Source organism: Oenanthe melanoleuca, chromosome Z (assembly GCF_029582105.1).
Source record: "Oenanthe melanoleuca isolate GR-GAL-2019-014 chromosome Z, OMel1.0, whole genome shotgun sequence".
NCBI classification, from domain to species: Eukaryota; Metazoa; Chordata; class Aves; order Passeriformes; family Muscicapidae; genus Oenanthe; species Oenanthe melanoleuca.
In genome coordinates, this window is record NC_079362.1 from 37988557 (window position 1) to 38008674 (window position 20118).

The window sequence follows — 20118 nt, forward strand, 5'->3', positions numbered from 1 at the left end:
GACTTGCAGAAAAAGGAGATAATTGTTTCCCTTCGCTCTCTAACTATTCTGTTTGGCCAGCTAAAAAAGCCAAACAGAAAATGGTATTGACCATGGATTATGGAAAATTAAATGCTAATACTGCACCCTTATCAGCAGCAGTGCCTATCGTTGCTAAGTTAATTGCCATAATACAGGAAGCTCATCCAAGTTTAGCTACCACCAATATGAAAGATATGTATGTTATTGTTCCATTTCAGGAGAGCCATTGGAGTTGTTTTGCTTTCACATGGAAGAGATGAAATACAAATACAATAGGGATTCTAGGACTCCTTCATGCTAACACATTTTACCCTAGCCCAAAATTATCTACAATTCCAGTAGACGAGGGGATAAGGACCCACCACTATATTGATGACATATTGATTGGGGGCCCAGATGCAGGTAAAGTGGGACATATTCAAAACTATATTATTGAGCAACTTGGAGGTTTAGGGTTAAAGACCCCAGAGGATAAACTGTGCCCTGCTTCAGAGAAAAAAATTCTTGGGAAGGGATATGATGTTTGTGTCCCTGCTGAGACATTAACCTCACTATAGCAAGTAACTGTGCCACAAATAAAAAAGGAGCAAGGCCACCTGAGGATCTCTGCCCATAGCCAGTTATCTCTGCACTTCTATCCCAATATAGTACCTTATGACAAAGCACTCAGGGATGTTACCACCCCCAAGCACACACTCCATAGGCCTAACTTGGGACTTTTTCACCCCATGGCTTGACATTGGGCCCAGTTCCTGGAAGCCAAGATGCACTGGACCCATATCCAACAGTCAGTATTTGTGAAATCCTTCATATCCACTATCTGTTAAAGACTAATTTGCTCCCATTGCCTCCCTAAATATGTTTGATGACTGTATTTGAGCCTGAATTTGCAAGATGAGGAGCTGTTGAGGGTTCAGATTAGCTTTGAGATTTAAGATACACCATATATAGTTATCAGACCACATCACATGGCAAATGCATGTATCAAGCAATTGGACAATATATGCCTCTGGAGAACTAAAATTGCAAGTCCAACAAGTACCAAAAAAGGCTTTACAAAATCAATTACTTAAAAGAACAAAATGTATTATGAGTTGTACACAACTCAGAATGTTGTATTAGCATTCATTATGCCTCTATTTCCATTAAAGAAGCATGAACTAAGATGAAAGAGCTAGCTGGTTAAGCTGCAGAATTGTTTCAATCCATGAAGCCAAATGAGTGATTTAATGGTTGGAGGCCCACCTGCTGGTTGATGTCTATACTCTGATCATGAGAACTCATAGGGTAGGGCTCATGGCTACTGTAATTTGGAATGATGTTGCTAACTGGATTTATTTCCTTGATGATTGACATGGCAATTGTTTCATATATGATTTATTGCATTATCTCTTCTGCTTCATTCTTATTTTCTCCCTCTGTTTGGTATGTCCACATCACCACCATGGATGAAGTATATGATCAAAGGCTATGATCAAAATTTAAGTAAAAAGGTGGTGTAAGGAAAGGCTTAATAACGTTTGCATCATATAGTTTAAACTAGCACTATCTAGTAGCTATTTTCTGTTTGTACTATCCCCTCTAACTCTGTATCTCTCTCTCCCTCCTCCCAAACTCACTCTTTTTTACCCATATCTTAATAAAATTGGTACACAGAGTAAAATGAGTGTTCTTGTAACAGGATTTGGTCACATTTGCACCTTCATTTAGGCAGAGGAATTTAATATTGAATTGGAAAGGTAATTTGCTGATGAAACTTCGTGAGTTTTTTTGAACCCTCTGGTTTTTTTCATTCCTTTTAACCATGAACATTTGCAAATCTGTGGTGGGACACCACGATCCCAAGGAAGCAGGGTCGTGGACATGTCAATAAAACAGGATGATTTTCCAACCTCACTTGTGCCTGTTGCTTCTTGAGAGAAAGAGGACTTCTGGCAAAGCCCATGCCAACAGGCAGAGCAGGAGAGCCCCCATGCTCCTCCTCTGTGGGCTATTAACATAGATGTTAATGTTAATTAATGGCTGGACTCAATGACCTTAAATGTCTTTTCAAACCTCACTGATTCTTTTCTTTTCTCAGTGAAAACACATATTATGCCAGACAATAAAACTGTGAGAATAAATACAAATATAGCAGTTTGTTGCCTTTTTCTGTGAGGAAATTAAATGCAAGAAAATAATGATTTGTGAGTAAAGAATTTTACCACCACTCACTTATTTGCACATCTAACATTAAAGTTTTTTTAAGTAGATATGTATCCAAATTCTCTACTCAGGTAAAGCAGCATAGCCAAGAACAGTTCTACTATGTATTTGAGGAGCATCATCAGCCTTCCTCTGCCAATATTGATATCACAACGTTAAAAAATTTGTTTATCCTCAATATTTTGTGGAAAACATTTAAAATTCACTGATTCACTAGAGAATAAACATTCATTAATTAACAGCAGAAAGTAAACACTCAGAGGGGAAAAACAGAGTTAAAGTGATTTAATTTTAAAATTCGTATGAATATTCATGGCATTATTTTGCCTCAGTTTCTAGTTCTAATGGTTGTTTCTCTGAAGAACTAATTTAATTGAGTAGATACATGTTTATGTATACAGAGGTTCTCAAGTGTTGCATCAATTTTGCTTTTTTTTTCTTTTCCTAGGCATCTAATTCAAACACACAATTCAAAGGTCATAATCCATACATATATTTTATTTTTTTTTTTTTTCACAATGTGTTTGCCTGTAAAACTCTCAAATAAATACTTTTATGTTTCTGAAACATACCTTGGGAACCTGAAATTACTTGTGGTACAACACACCATTCTCATGCTTTTAAAGTCCCAAGTGTTTTATAAACACAGGAAGATTTAGGAGACTCACTTCTTGGGCAATACAGCTGGATTCTCCCCATTTTTTTATTAAAAGAGAAGAGAAAACCTGTCTGATTTAATTCACAATATCAAATTGCCATTCTATGATTAAGAGACCAGCCCATTTTTTATTGTATGCTCTTTTCTTTCCTAACTGCATATACTGCATATAATTCATTACTGTCCCCAGCTGGCAGAAAAGCACACCCATGGGAGGTAGACACTTGAGTCACAGAACCACAGAACCACAGAACCACAGAATTAACTAGTTCGGAAAAGACTTGGAGATCATCTAGTCCAGCCTATGACCTAACCCCACCTTGTCAAACCATGGCACCAAGTGCCACATCCATTCTTTTCTTCAACTCCTCCAGGGACAGTGATTCCACCAGCTCCCTGGGCAACCCATTCCAGTATCCAAACACTCTTTCTGTGAAGAATTTTCCCTAATGTACAGCCTAAAATATTTATCTGGTATGTAAAAGGGAGACAAGGACCTCTGAACCTTAAGGGTGTTGTCAAGCAGCCCCAGACAAAGCTTTGACAGATAAAGGTAGGACTATCTCATAAGTGTAGTTATCAACCACTGCCCACAGGCTGAAGCAAACTACAAGAATAGGCAGGGCTAAACTAGAACCCAAGCTACAAAATGTCTTTCAGATTCAGTGACTTGCTGAGTATTTGCTCTTCAAGCACAAAGGCCAGTTCTATTTCCAGGGCTGTTGATCTACAAGGAAATATGGATCTACATAAACAGAATAGATTTTTTTCAGAATTCATACACTGTAAAATTAAGTTCTAGTTTCTTTAGCTACTACTTTGTGCCTACTTGTCTAACCTAGTATTTTTTGTGTGATTTTTTTACTTTCATGTGAGTTGCACAGAACACTGTAGTGTGCCATTCAATCTAACATTTTCTTCTTTTGTTTTCCTGGCATCAAAATAGTTTTCATTTCTGTACTTATCCCTTTCAAGGCATACCCAGTGCTAGCTGTGTCATGTTTAAGACTGTTATTCTTGCTTCTAAGAAAGAAGCAAGATTTGTACTTGATTCTTCTTATTTCCAGTCTCTTTTCACTGATCCCACTGTCACTCCAGCTTTGTTAAAAGCACAAACTGCACTGCTCCCTTGTCTACTTTAACACTGTGTCATAATTCCTTGGCCTTAAATCCATAAATCACTCACTCTATTCATCTTCTTTACAGAAATATATGCCTTTAAGGAGACCCATAGTCACAAACACTAAAAGGAGAAATAAACCAAAAAGTGTTAAAGGCTAATTATTACAAAATTATTTCTCTTTTTTTCCCCTCACTATTTTGTTGCTGTCAAAGAGCTTTATCTTTTCTCAGATGTGTTAAAATAATTACTTTACAAGCACAAGGAACAGTGGGTCTCCACCTAATGAAAATGCATTATCATATCAATGATATTTGAGGGGTGGGAAAAAAGTGGCACAAGGTCTCGAAGGAAGGAATTCCTATTAGGGATTCAAAATATGTTATCTGCTCTGATTTTCACTTTTACTAAGGTTCTCAGAAGAAGGTCTGATGTTATTTTCAAAAAAGCATGATGCAGATTATTTTCAAAATATTTACCCAAGCTATCCCAAGCTTTTGCAGCTGGGTGAATATCATTACCTATCCACAAGTACTCTGGCTGTGGAAAGGTATCCTCAGAGATATGGAGAGACCACGTTCTCCAGGTACTAGATAGCCTCATGGCAAAGCATGACCAAAGGCATTGACTACATCCCTCAACTGCTAGGTTAATGGTTTGTCTCAATGAGCTTAAGGGTCTTTTCCAGCCTAAACAATGCTATGACTCCATCATAGAGCATCTTACAAGATCACTTTTTAACCTTCTACTCAACAATAAATCAGTAAGGCAGATGCTATATGAATATGGAGAGAAAGTAAAAGCTTCTTTCTAACCAGACTATGGTTTTACCATCTAGATAACCAGGGCACTCTGACATTGAGACCTAAAACAAGGACGCGTTAAAGCCACATCCCTATAATGGGGATTGCTCCTCTACGAGACAGGTTCCTAGCATCCATAAAAAGAAATGGTATAGCTCAGAAGCATGCCTTGTTCTCAAAATTAAACCTCTAAGTCACACCAACAACCTACTCAGATTTAGCTATCAACTGTCTGGAGGACATATTACTGCTTCATTGATGAGAGAAAAGGGGAAACATAATAGAAATACTTATCAGCTAAAGGGAAGATAGAAGATTCAGCAGCTCGTCCCCAAATGGATACTTTACAGAGCTCTGCTGTTTGCTGCTGCCAATGGTAAGTGGCCAGTCAACAGCAAATCCAGCTGGTTATGTGCCTATAAATCTGCACAGGTAATCCCAATTCTGACTTCTCCTAGTCCCTGAGTGCTTAATCATTGAAACTTTCAACTCATAGATGTATTTGTGTGTGCAAAAAAAACATTAAAAAAACCCCTAAACCACAATTGACCCACAGCTCCCAGCTACATAACATACAGACTTCTCTGAGAAAACTGTCATACGTCCACAGATTTTACTCATGTGCAAATTGCCAGATTGTGCAGCACTGAGTTTATAGTCTGAAAATCCTTTTTCTTAAATGTGAATACTTTCCTTTTGTGAGAAAGTAATAGAGGAAAAGACTACAGTATCTGATTCTGTCTTTGGTTCAGCTTTTATAAAGCAAAATAAGTGGTATGATTTGTATAACAGATGAAAACTTTAAACAATTTTTGCAGTGAGTGGATATACACTTCTTTCAGAACTTAGTCAAATGAGTTTTCACAATTTTAAAATAATTGTTAGACAGACAACTGTTAGAAAGTAACATTTCAATTTTGATCTCTAAAAATATCAGCTGTGATTTGTCTGCACACATCTGAACTTTGTCAGTTTGTTGTTGAAAGAGGAAACCCACTTCAACTAAGCTAGAGCTGGACAATGAGACTTGATGTCTGTTTGATACGGACACACTGAGCATCTGACAAAAAAAAACCACACAGAATCACAGAATCACAAGTTTGGAAGAGACCTTTATAATCATAGAGTACAACCCAGCCCACCACCTCAACTAAACCATGGCACTGAGTGCCAAATCTGAAACTTTTTTTAAACACTCCACCAACTTCCCAGTACAATTTCAGTACTTGATCACTCTTTCTGTAAAAAACATTTTCCTGATATCCAACCTATATTTCCCTTGGCACAGCTTAAGATTGTGTCCTCTCATTCTGTCACTTGCCGCCTGGAGAAAGAGATCTTGACTACCTGACCACAGCCACCTTTCAGGGAGTTGTAGAGAGTGATAAGGTCACCCTGAGTCCCCTTTTCTCCAGGATGAACAGTCCCAGCTCCCTCAGCTGTTCCTCACAGGGTTTGTGTTCCAGCCCCTCACCAGCCTCGTTGCCTCCTCTGGACACATTCAAGTGTCTCAATGTCCTTCCCAAACTGAGGGGCCAGAACTGGACACAGCACTCAGGGTGTGACCTCACCAGTGCTGAGTACAGGGAAGAATGACCTCCCTGCTCCTGCTGGCCACACTATTCCTGATCCAGGCCAGGGTTCCACTGGCCTTCTTGGCCACCAGGGCACACTGCTGGCTCATGGTCAGTGCTCTGACCAGCACCCCCAGGTCCCTTTCTGCCTGGGCACTGTCCAGCCACACCATCCCCAGCCTGTAGCACTGCAGGGGTTATTGTGGCCAAAATGCAGGACTTGGCACTTGGATTTATTAAACCTCATCCCACTGGACTCTGCCCATCCATCCAATCGTTGCAGGTCTCTGCAGAGCCCTTGTACCTTCCAATAGATCGACACATGCTCCCAGCTTAGTGTAGTCTGCAAATTTACTAATGAAATTCACAATACCCTCATCCATGTCATCAATGAAAATACTGAACAGGACTGGCCCCAGCACAGAGCCCTGGGGGACAGCACTGGTGCTGATCCCAGCTGGATGCAGCACTGCTCACCACCACTCTCTGGGCCCAGCCATCCAGCCAGTTCCTAACCCAGCACAGAGTGCTCCTGTCCAAGCCATGGGCTGCAGCTTTTCCAGGAGTGTGCTGTGGGAGACAGTGCCAAAGGCCTTGCTGAAATCCAGGGACACAACATCCACAGCCTTTCTACATCCACCAGGAGTGTCACCTGGTCATAAAAGGAGACCAGAATATCAAAACCCATGGTGGTTAGGTATGTGCTGCTCAAGGTGGCATAATATGTGCAGCATTACACCAATTTCTCTAAAATGGCATTTTTCAGAGTATCAGATTAAAATTAAATATTCTGGAAAACAGAACAAAATGTGTGTTTGACTTTGCCTCCTAAGGTAAAGCCTAGCTTACAATGACATAGCAAAATTTTAATGGTTCGGCAAAAGATAATAAGCGACAGAAAAGTTTAATTTGCAGTTACTACTATATCAATGTCTAAGGAGCTGCAATCTCTCTTTTTATTTTTCTAAAGTACCTCTAAACTAAGGTTTACAATGCCCAGAAGTATGCAGGTTTTGACGACGCATCTTAAACATAATTTTCAAAAACCTAAGTTCTTGAATGAAGAGCTGTGATAGCTCTTCAGCAATCAGTCCTACCAGATCAATGATAGGTATCATTGACTTCAAGAAAGTCTCTCTGTAGAGCTGAATGGGAACCAGGGTTTTATATATCCCTGAAATTTCAAATATTGTATGTTTATTTAGAGGAAAGTTAAAGCAAGAAAAAAAAAAAAAAAAAAAAGAAAACTGAAAAATAAAATATCATCAGATTCAAGATCAAATATAAGCTAAAGTTTCACTTCAGGTCATTCAAAAAATAATTCTAGCTTTTTATCAATGTTCTGACTTATATTTTTTGGAATGAAAATACTACATGAAATTAAAAATTCTAATCTCACATTATCATTAATAAAGTAGTGTTTCTCCAAATATATTTCAGTTAAAGCTTTTACAACTCCAGAAAGTTTCTGAACAACTCTAACTCACTACTTGCTCAATTTCAAGCCAGGAGTTACTCACATCTTATCTGCAAACTGCTATTTCACATCAAACTTATCTGCAAGTGAAATGTGCTTTTTTCAGTTAGACCCTTGTGGATTGATGCTAATATCAGTTTTAAACTGAGCAGAGCTTGAGAAAGTGTGATCACAACATTAGAGCAAGAATACAGATCTCTGATTAGTAGAAGACAGCAATAAGCCAACAAATATTATATTCATCTCTCTTCACCCATTGGAGAATGTTAGAGAAAGAGACCTTATTGCAATATTATTGCCCACACCAAAATTATTCAGAGATAAATTACATATATCAGCAGAGAATTTAAAATACACATACCTGAAAACTAAACCACTAGTTCAGGCTGAGGTAAAAATACTTTGGTCAATTCTAACACTGTGGGAAAGCAACGATTTCATATGCATTTGCCATAAAAAGAAAAGGGAGGTTAAAAGATACAGTCTAAGACACCCAAACTCTTTGCCAACAGAAACATATTTTCTGTTATATTTACCGTCCACTGCTCTCCAGAAAGCTGAAAAATAAACTTGTTTTGTTCCTTATTTACTCCATCTGACAAGGCATGACTCTTCTTGAGCTGAGGAGTCTTTTCACGAGTCTCCAGGTTCTTCTCATTGATGTCTACAAAGCCATTCTTGAGGTATTTTGATTGAGGAATACCTTTCTTACGGCACTCTAGTATCAAATTCCATTCCTGTTTTATCCTGAAATAGTGTCAAAAAATGTTTATGTGAATCAGCTGAAAAAATATGTCAGATAAGTTCTAAAGCTTAATCTGCGTTTGCAGAAGAACTTAACAAAATATAATTATTCATCCAAAGTATTGCCTATTTAAATATATATATATATATAAAAAGCTATATATTGACACCCAGAGAACAACAGAAAAGTGGAGACTGAGCAAACTGTTATGGAAAAGAGCAAAAATTATGATCTTTAATTTGCTGGGATAGGAAATATATTCTCACAGAACAGGTTATATGCATAAAGAAAATCAAATACCTAGTGATATATGAAAATATTTTCTATGGCAGAAAAAATGGTAAGAAGTGTCTTTTTACCCTTCCCTTCCTTGTTCAAGTATAATGATTTATTTTAATTTTTACACCAATATCTTCTTAGAAGTCGAGGTCAAAGTTATCATGTGCCAACAGATTTCAGATTCAGTTTCAGTGCAACTTTTACATCACTTCCAAGGTAAGCTTTTTCTCATATAACTTCAGGTACAAATTCAGTTTGGCATAATTAAGCATTCTCAAAAGCTCATGCTTGTAGTTAGGAGAGATTTATTTCAGCTTAGTCAATTAAAGAACCTCTTGAATAACAGAAGCAAGCCTTCCTTACGCCAAAATAAGACTCTGCAGAGCCCCTTGTATCATAAATCTGACATCACACTTTGAATTCTATATCCTGTGGTACATAGGACTCATTTATGTCATCTCCATCCTCTGATAGAAACCTGAATCTAAAGGATTAAAGAAAACTAAGAGCTTAAGAAAGACACAAAGTTCAGAATAAAGTACCCCCATAGGAAGTAAATACATCATGTCCTAGAGAAACACATGCAAGTTTATAAAGCTCAAACAGGAAGTAACAAAACCTTTACATGTATTACCACTTAATCATGGAATTCTTCTCTACAATGCTAAGATGTAAAAAAGAGTGTCACAAGAAATAGAATCATAGAATCATGGGATTATTTGGGTTGGAAGAGATGCTGCAGATCATCTAGTTCCAATCCCACTGCCATGGGCTGGGACATGTTCCACAAGGCCAGGTTGCTCAATTTCTCCCCTCAGCCACAAATGAGCCTTGAACACTTTCAGGGATGGAGCATCCACAGCTTCTCTGAGCAACTTGTTTCAGTGCCTCATCGCCCTCACAGTTAAGAATTCCTTCGTAATAGCTAATCTAATTTCTTCTAATATCTTCTCTTTCAGTCTGAAGTGATCTTCCCTTGTCCATACAGCTCCTGATAAAGAGACTCTCTCTGGCTTCCTTGTGGCCCTTTTTCAGATACTGGAAGGATGCCATAAGACCTCCAAGCAACTTTCTCTTCTACAGGCTGAACCACCCAAGCTTTCTCAGGCTTTTCTCAGCCTGTCTTCACAAGAGGTATGCTCCAGTCCTCTTATCAACTTCATGGCCTCCTCTGGACTTGTTCAAACAGTTCAATGGTTTTATTTTGTGAGCACCAGAGCTGGATGTGGAGTCTCACAAGAGCAGAGCAGAGGGATAGAATCACCTCCCTAGACCAGCTTTTGACACAGCCCAGCAGACAGTTGCTTTCTGGGCTGTGAACACACATTGCTGTCTCATGTTTCTTGTTTTTGTCAAATGTTATCCACCAGTCCTTCTCCTCAGGGCTGCTCTCAATCAGTTCTGTGCTCAGCCTGTAGATGTGTCTGGGATCGCCTCAACCCAGGTGTAGGTCCTTGCATTTCACTTTGTTGAATTTCATGCATTTTGCACAAACCCACCTCTCAGGCCTGTCAAGGTCCCTCTGGGTGGCATCCCTTCCCTCCAGCATGACTGCAGCACACAGCTTGGTGTTGTCAGTGAACTTGCTGAGGGTGTCCTCAATCCCACTGTCACCAAAGCAAAGGTGCTGAGCAGCATCAGCCCCACCCCTGACTCCTGAGGGACACCACTCCTCACTGGTTTCCACTTGGTCATGGATCTATTGTCTAACACTTTGCATGTGACATGTGACCGTCCAGCCAGGTCTTTATCCACCAGGCAGTCCATCCATCAAACCCATGACCCCCTATTTAGAGTCAAACATGTCATGTGAGACAGCACTGAACGCTTTGTGTTGAGTCCAGATAGATGATGTTAATTGCTTTGCTCCTATCCAGCAAAGCCATGGCTCCATCAAAAAGGTCCCCAGATTTGCCAGGATTAAAACCAGAATGTCTGGTATTAAGCATCATACAAGAAATCAGTCAAAAACTTAGGTACAAGAAGCACGTCCCAAAATCTTGTTGAAATAAATAGCTTTTGGATGCCTATAACAAGGTATGAAGCTGCATTGCAGAGTACTCTTATGCAAATACAGTAGCCCAGATTAAAAGTCATAGTTGACTTAATGTTATCAAAATAAGTCTTTAGAGAGCAAAACCACATGCCTAGATAGAAAAGTATTGAGTGAGTTGTATACATTGTGGCACTCAGAGAAATTTAGAGAGACTCAAAAGCAGAGAGCAGAGCAATGGCAAAGACACAGAGCACAGGGGCACACTGCAGGCACTTTCTACACTTTTGGAAAATATATATAACCATTTATCAGAGGAGCAAGCCTGAGGGACCACCAGAGAAGAGTTTCAAGGCACAGCACGCTACACATGGAACATAAGAGAACTGCAGAAAATCCCTTCTGTAATAATCACTGCAATGTATTCCTAAGTAACATCCTTATAAAATACAGAAAAGCACCTTCTACAAATATTTTAGGAGGTGAATTAACAGTGAGCATGATTAAAATGTAGCTCGCTGGATAAAATGTTGACAGACAATATGAAGACAGCACAAACTCAGACTAAGTACATTCCAATGAAAAGACAGTAAGGATCTCTTTATCCCTTTTTTCAAAAATTACATAAATATTTTTTTAAAATATGAAATTGTATTTATCCTCAAATGAAGGAAACACAAGCTCTGATAAACACCAAAAAAAGCGAATTAAGTTACTGCAGGTATACAAATGAGTAGGAAAAGGATTCTTATCATGTCATGCTTCACAGAGATGATGGGAACAATAACTTCTCAAAATATTAAAGGAGCAATGAAGGAATAGTTATAGAAGTTATTGAGAGCTGCAGAAATGTTATCCATTCTTGGCTTCAGTTTTCATTAGAGAGATCACAATGCACTTCTCAAGTCAACATCTGGAATAATCCCTGATATTAGAAGTATTTATAGGGGACGTGTAAGAATGCTAAAATATATTTGAAATAAAGCTCCCAGTTTTTCTCAGTGTCTACTGCGTTGTGGAATGTTTAATGTCACAGCAAGCTGTGATATGTAAGTGAGTTAAGAAAAAATAAACTGGAGAGACAGAAAAGCATTCAGCCCAGGGAGTCCCTAGTGTGCACTAAAGCTGTTAGTACAGTCAAGGAAGAGTCCACCAACTATGCACAATACCTCCACAAACCTTGTCTGAGTTTATTTGATATGACAAAGACAAAAAAATAGATTAAAGCAGATACATCTCCTTTACCCACACTGTGATATGTCAACAAGCTGTAGCTAATATTTCTAAATTATCTGTTACAGAGGGAGAGATATCCAAACACCTGATTTCACTAAGCAGCCCTGCTAAGGGTATCCCCATCAGTTGCAGTCTAGAAGTGCTCAGATGACAGAGTTTTTCATATCAGAAGGCATGACAGTTCAAAAATCTTTCAAATTCTTTGGCACATGAGCCAATTCAATTTTTAGTGTTGATCTTAGCTATTCAATCTCTCATTTGTACCCCAGAAACTGCCAACACAGCAGAGTATGGATATTGCAAGCAAGAGATTGCTAGAAAAAGCTACAAAACAATATTTTCACATATTATAAAAAAAAAAACCATATATTATGAAAAATAAACAGTCCCAAACCACCTCCTCATATTTTGATCCAAAACCTGTCTACCAGTGATTATATCTATATAGCTATAAAATTCTGTATGGCTAGGAAGTGAAGTGGTGTGGGGAAGGTGTTAACAGAATTTCACGGAAGAGAACAAAATTATCTGAACAATTAAAAGGCAGAAGCCATAAGGACTATAGAACCAAATACCTAGAATTCTTTTTTTCAAAATATTCCAAAATTTACCACTGTTGTACTGCTCTTTCTCACATGCTCCAGTCCTCCACACAGAGCTTTTCTGCCCTACTGTGAAGCTTTACTCTGCATTATTGCCCCTCTCCTTTCTGTGGAATTCCTTCATTTTCTATCAAAGCAATAACTATTTAACTCAGTGCATAATTCAGTGCACTGAAAAAAAGTTGCCTATAAAATGGGCAGGTTTTGTACTCATTGCTCTTCCTTCAAGCCCAAAAATGACTGATTCATTCTTCACAGTATAAATTCTAAGAATGCTAAAAATTTAAACAACAGAAAAAAGAGGTCAAAAAGTCTAACTCAATAAAAAGTAAGCTGCATTACTAGTCATCAGGGCTGTCTTTGTCAGGTAGATCCCAGGAACACTAGAGTAGAGGTCTCAGATCTAAAATTTTACTATCTCAAAACAAGGAGTATCAAAAATGCTAAGGGAGTTACATTAAAGCTGAAAAACCAAACTGCCCTCTCACAGTCTTCTGATGACATTACAAAACACAAAACTCAGGAGGTAGGTCATTGCTAGCCAAGTAAAATAAAAGGCATACAACAAAAATAGCTGTTAAGCAAATCAGTCAGTGAAATAATTAACCTCAGAAGAAAGACAGGGATTAAAAATTAAACCTACCAGGGAATTCAACAGGTATATTGCACACAGATACAGAAATCCTGTGTCAAATTTCCTCTTCATTCAGATATTAAGTTACAGTAACGTGCTCTGTTAGGTTTTTAAGGAATGCAAGTATTGTGTACAAGCACATTTAGAACAGATGGAAGGTGAATTAATAATGGAGCAACAAAAGTGCAGAATTTTGTACAGTATATCGCAGTATGAAAACTTTGTATTTCCCAGGGGCAAAGGGTCTAATAATTTACAACACCTGGCTGTACCCTCGAGTACTACCCAGACTAGTCATTATAAGCCTTACTGGCCTGGAGCTACAACTTATATCAAGCCAGATATAAGTATCATGAAGAGAAGATTACAAAGCTGTAAATTTGCAGGCTCAGTTAAGATCAAACCAAAGGGATCTATTTGGCTACATGGTTGTCATTCTGCTCTGTCACTGTCAAAAAATTGAGATGATGGTACTTTTTGAGGGATCATTATGAAAATAAAGACCTTTTTAAGTCTTCATTTGGTGACAATCCTCAAATTAGACAGAATTTCCTCCACGTTTGTCATATCTGGAGGCTATTACATGAATCTTCAGGGAGGAGGTCTAGAAGAAAAATATCTAAACCAGTGAGGCAAAAAGAAAAAAAAAATCCACACAAATAAAATTATCTTCTAAATACTACTATACTTTTAGAGAAATTATATTTCCAGTCTTGACACTTTAAAGACTCATGATATTCCAGAAACTCATTTCCACATATAACTGATAAGTTACAAAACCACAGCTCTCCTGAAGTTCATGTCTTTTTAATAGTATTTAACAATAAGATATTTTCATCTTCATCTAGGCCTTGATCAAACAGTTGAAGTCAGATTAAAGAAACAATAATTATTTTCTTCAATTAAAAATTTGAAGATAATTAAGTCAGGCCTAATTTGACCTCAGTATGAACACAAAAAATATTTTTCTTGGACAAAAGGCCCAAATGAGGTCTAAGGTTCCAACTCAGCTAACTATTACAATATTTCCTCTTCAATCATTCAAATAGCAATCATTCAAATAGTACCACTAATTGTAAAAAAGTCTGGTTGCATGCTGTCTGTCCAAGAAAAAAAAAAAAAAAAGTCAAATTTCATAGGCAGATGTAAGTGGTATAGAGGAATTTTACTCTGGCAAGTTTTCCAATATATTTTCCAATATATTACCTATTTACAATAAGCTTCCAGAACAATATAGTTATGAAACAAGACCAGCAGAGAAATAGAAGATTCAAGTATTTTCATTTTGGTTAGTGCTGTATTCCTTCTTAGGTAATCATTTCCCAAATACTACTTCACTACTGGAGTATACCTTCAGAAAAAAGATTCACAGCATTATTTATTATTATTATTCTTATTATTATTATTATTATCATTATCATTATCATTATCATTATCATTATCATTATCATTATTATCATTATTATCATTATTATCATTATTATTAAGAATAAGAATAAGAATAAGAATAAGAATAAGAATAAGAATAAGAATAAGAATAAGAGTTCTTTTCAAGGACATGGGAGTTCCCTGTTTGAAATTTTTTTTCTCTGCAACAAAATTATGAATCTAATCAACCTGATGCAAACAGTTGCTCTACAATAAACTCAGTGATTGGACCTTTCAAAGGAGCTTGGAAAAGAAGTATGCATTGAAACAATGAGGAGTAACTGGGTTTCTTCCAATTGCTCTTCCTTCTGCAGGTACTTCTGTCCAATGTCTGATTAGAGGATTTTGGGGAAAAGCTATGATTCCTAGGTAAGGAAAGGAAGTTTTGTCAGATGGCACTTCTCCCTCTAAACCAGGACACAAGAATTGACTGGGACACTACATGGTGACACAGTTTAGAACTCCTGAGCAATGTTTAAATCAAAATCACTACCCATGCAGGATCATTAAATAATCCTATAGAATTTTTAGAGAAGCATCTCAGTAAAACTGGAGCTCAGCCCAGAATAATATTCCTGATGGATGAGTAACATTTGCTTCAAATTCAATTGGATTGATTCAATTTCAGTGTCACTGCCAGGCTCTTCCATGCATTTTAAAGGCTTGTGGCTGAACCTTGGCTTTTACCTTACAATGCACTTCTTTGCATTTCTTTAGATGCATGGTCTGTATGCACAACTGCCTGCAAACAAAGGCAAATAACTTAATATATTTATTAGTGCTGCAGATCTAAACCAAAACCGTTGACTATAATTTGTGTTTGGGGCCAAAGCTTCAGTTTTTGACTAGCTTGGGAAAAGTTCTGCATTGAGTATTGAGTAGGAGAATAAAGATAAACATAACAAATAAAACCTTAGTTCAGGTACAAATAGAGTTATAACACTGAAGTTTGGCAGAGAGATAGAGACAAATCTTTTTTATTAAACAAACATGTGACCTCTCAGAGAAAAAAAAGTCTGCCTGCAAATTGTAGTTTTCCTGCATATTCAGGGAGTATATAACTCAGAAAATAAAACATGCATTTTTCATTAGCCAGACTTTGAGAACAAATTTTTATAAAAGAGACACTTGAAGAGGTAGCTGAACAAACTTTTATTTTTGCTGCATATGTGTTGGTGGACAGAGGAGGCTGTGCCATTTCGCAGCAAAGATTTAGATAGCTAATCTGGGCAAACAGCTCTGGCATTTCCTCACTTGAATGCTTAATTTGTTTGCCTTCAGATTTATCTTACCTGCTTTTCACACAAATAACAAACATGTTGCAATCCCTCAAAAAAAAAATCTAACTGTAAACTTTCTCTCTTATTCCCTTAAAAAAAAAAAAAAAAGAAAGAAAGAAAAAGAAAAAGAAAAAGAAAAAGAAAAAGAAAAAGAAAAAGAAAAAGAAAAAGAAAAAGAAAAAGAAAAAGAAAAAGAAAAAGAAAAAGAAAAAGAAAAAGAAAAAGAAAAAGAAAAAGAAAAAGAAAAAGAAAAAGAAAGAAAAAGAAAAAGAAAAGAAAAAAAAAGAAAAAGAAAAAGAAAAAGAAAAAGAAAAAGAAAAAGAAAAAGAAAAAGAAAAAGAAAAAGAAAAAGAAAAAGAAAAAGAAAGAAAAAGAAAAAGAAAAAGAAAAAGAAAAAGAAAGAAAAAGAAAAAGAAAAAGAAAAAGAAAAAGAAAAAGAAAAAGAAAGAAAAAGAAAAAGAAAAAGAAAAAGAAAAAGAAAAAGAAAAAGAAAAAGAAAAAGAAAAGAAAAAAAAAGAAAAAGAAAAAGAAAAAGAAAAAGAAAAAGAAAAAGAAAAAGAAAAAGAAAAAGAAAAAGAAAAAGAAAAAGAAAAAGAAAAAGAAAAAGAAAAAGTAAAAGAAAAAGAAAAAGAAAAAGAAAAAGAAAAGAAAAAGAAAAAGAAAAAGAAAAAGAAAAAGAAAAAGAAAAAGAAAAAGAAAAGAAAAAGAGAAATAAGACTGAAAAAGAAAACAAGAAAGAGATCTCAATGTAAAAAATCATCATACTAGATTAAGGTCATCTGAAAAATTCAGGATTTTGGATAACAATAAAAGACTATTCACCACTACCAGGATCTAGAAGATGAAATATAAAACAATGCTATAAACACAAACTTCTTTCCATAATATGCACTTTCATAAACATATAGGAAATTTCAGGACAGTGCACACTTTTTGTAACATTTTGTGGTTCATATCCTATGGGAGATTTCAAATGGGCTTGTCTGACAGGATCAATAACATGGCATAAAATGAAAATAAGCCTATCCAATACTGTTCCATTGCTTTTTCTTTTATATTCAGTAGCTCTTTTACATGTGTTCCTTAAACTGCCATAGTTTCATAGTCCCACAAAACCAAAGAGAAAACAAACTGAATTAAATCCACAAAAATTTATCTAATACCAGTATCTCAGAATGCCAGTATTCTCAGTAGTTGGCTGTCCAGAATCAGCTTCCACTGGCCAGTTGCTTAAACATCTGTCTCGTAAAAAAATCTTTACAAGACCTCACCAATTAATGTGCAGTTGAAGCTTTTCATTGATTTGTGAGATTTTCATCTTAAGAAAACCCTCAGTCAAAAACTGTCTTACAGGTTTAATGAGGCTGCATGAACTAAATTACTTGCCCCAAGGCAAACTAAGTTCCCTAGAGGTTAATGGGAACTTTGTCCTCAAATAATGCATACTACATTTCACTGTATATTATCAGGTCATTTTACATAGTAATATAGCATATCAAGGAACTGCACAATCCCAAAGGCATTACTAAATTACAACCTCTTTGAGAAAATATGTGTTTTGTTAAAAAAAGAAAAAAAAAGAAAAAAGATAAAACAAAGCAGCCCCAAAGGCCAGATTCCATACTCTATTGCATGATTGTATTTGCAGAGAAATTATTATTTTCAACCCTACTTAGGAATTCACTCTGACTTCTGGCCAAAGTAAATACCTAGAACCTTAAACATAAATGCCAGTATGCAGTCCTCATCTCAGGAAAGTCCTATCTCTAAATGTCTTCTGGGAATTATAATTTTGGATCAAAGTGCTTCCAAAATACTTTTGTACAGTGGCACAGTATGAATTTGCATTGATGTCAGTGGACCTACCTGACAATAGCAAAATTTTAATCCCTGAGTATAATACCTGAACTTAGTCAATGCAGAACTCCATAAAATAATGAAATGTATTTATACACAGAAACATTATTTCTATTATTTAGTTAGAAATCCAATTTTATTTGCACTTTCAAGCTAATAACAAGTAAAGTTTTCTCAAATTTTTTTGGTCCAACATTTGAGACCACTGAAAAGCACTTAAGAAATAACTTGTGAGCTGACATTTAGGACCTAAATGCTAGTGGTCACTGCACACCTCATAAAACAAAAAGGATTTTCTTTTAACTGAATTTGGCACTTTATTGCTAATATTCTTATTACTTTGACCATTACTCTATCAGCTTTGAACATTCTATAAGGCCTGCACCATGAGAACAAAAATGAACTTTGCCATTTGTTTCAGTGAGTGTAACACTGTTCATTCATATTCAGGAGACAAAGTCTAATGTATTTCCTCCTTTTTTTCCAGGAGCTTTACGAATAGAACTAACTGGAAGGCAATCTGACTGCATGAAGACACACAGCTATTCAAAATACAATATGCAAATTGCAATTCAAAGGAAGATAACAAAAATCCTTTGCACATCCAACAAGTGTGCCTGGGAGCTTTTATTCCTGTGCATTATATCTTAAATTTCCTATAGTGGTACAGGAAGATAAGAGAATGAATTTAGACAATGGAAAAAACACAGGAAAAGCAGTGAAGCTCCACTCTTTCAGATGGAAGTGTGTCTACAACAATTAATCACAGGCAGAAGAAAACGGGGAGAATGCCTTGCTTTCATGGAAAATACAAGTCACTGTAAGAACTTACTCTTAACATATGCTACTGATAAAAGCCATGGCAGCTCAGATTAACTACCTCAGAGGACATAAGGCTACCCTCTTTCCCTCTAGCAGGGAGAACTTACCATGCATCATTTGCTTTTGCACTAGTGAAACCAAAAGTTATCTTCTGCACCACAGAAAACCAAAACAAACAAGAAGAAGTGGCAGGGGGATGTTGACATGGTGTCCACATTAGGAGAGAAATAAGGTTTGATCAAGTTCGATCCCAAATCCTTTCACTTGTGTTTTTTAACATAAGGGAAACAGCAAACATCCCTCCCTCAGCTGTCATAGTTTAACCCCAGATGGCAACCAAGTGCCACACAGACATTTACTGCCCAAAACCCTGGTGAGACCGGTGGGAGAGTCAGACAAAAAAAAAAAAATAAAGTAAGTTAAGGATAGCTTAATAATAGAAACAAAGCAAAATATAGTAATAATAATAATAATAATAATAATAATAATAATAATAATAATAATAATAATAATAATAATAGTAATAATAATAATAGTAATAGTAATGAAAAGAGGGAAAGAAAACCCAAGAGAAACAAATGTTGAATACAACTGCTCACAACTTGCTGACCCATTCCTAGTTGATTCCTGAGAAACAATCACTCACCTCTGGCCAACTCCACCAATTTACATTGCAAGAATAAAATTCTATGGTATGGAATATCACATTCAGGTCAGGTGTCCTGGCTGTGCTCCCTGCCAGCTCTTTTTTCAGCCCCTCACTATCAGAGGGGCTGAAAAGTCCTTGACTTAGCATAAGCACTACTTAGCAACAATCCAAACAACAGTGTGTTATCAACATTATTCTCATACTGAATCCAAAACACCTCACTGTACCAGTTACTAAGAAGAAAATTAACTATCCTGGCTGAAACCAGGGCACAGCTCACACCAAAAAGAAAGCTTATCCTTGCTAGAGAATTCAGTCTGGAGGGTGAACTTCTTGTTTCTTTTTTTTTCTTCTGTTTTGGTTAGGATAAGAGTTTTTAATGTGAGCTTTGGTGGGGATGGGAAAACCAAGACTGCTGCTATGGATGTTTTGAAGAGAAAGGTCCCACTGAAAGGACAGCTAGACTTTTTATTACCCTGCTCCCCTCTTAGACCAGCTGCACTGGCAGTGAGAATCTACTAGTGAGGGTATCCTGAGAGCACTGGAACACCACACAAAGGTTCAATGCAATTATGTTCTTAAACAAGGGCACTGTTTAACCCTGTGCATTCTGTTTTTAAAATAGAAAGTGATTTCTATTTTTTCTCTTCTCAGAGGGAGGAAATTGATTAAGTCATATGTTTCCAAACTTGCCAACACAGTTTAATATTTAACAGCATCTTATGGGATGCAAAT

At 36.6% G+C, this 20118-nt stretch overlaps 1 protein-coding gene across 1 annotated transcript in view; it reads right to left on the reverse strand.

Annotated features, from left to right (window-relative positions):
• LRRC2 (leucine rich repeat containing 2) overlaps positions 1-20118 on the reverse strand; it is an 81273-nt gene that overhangs the window by 48639 nt on the left and 12516 nt on the right. The window contains 1 exon segment of the mRNA XM_056513638.1: positions 8395-8605. Within this exon segment, the coding sequence (XP_056369613.1) occupies positions 8395-8605 (211 nt within the window).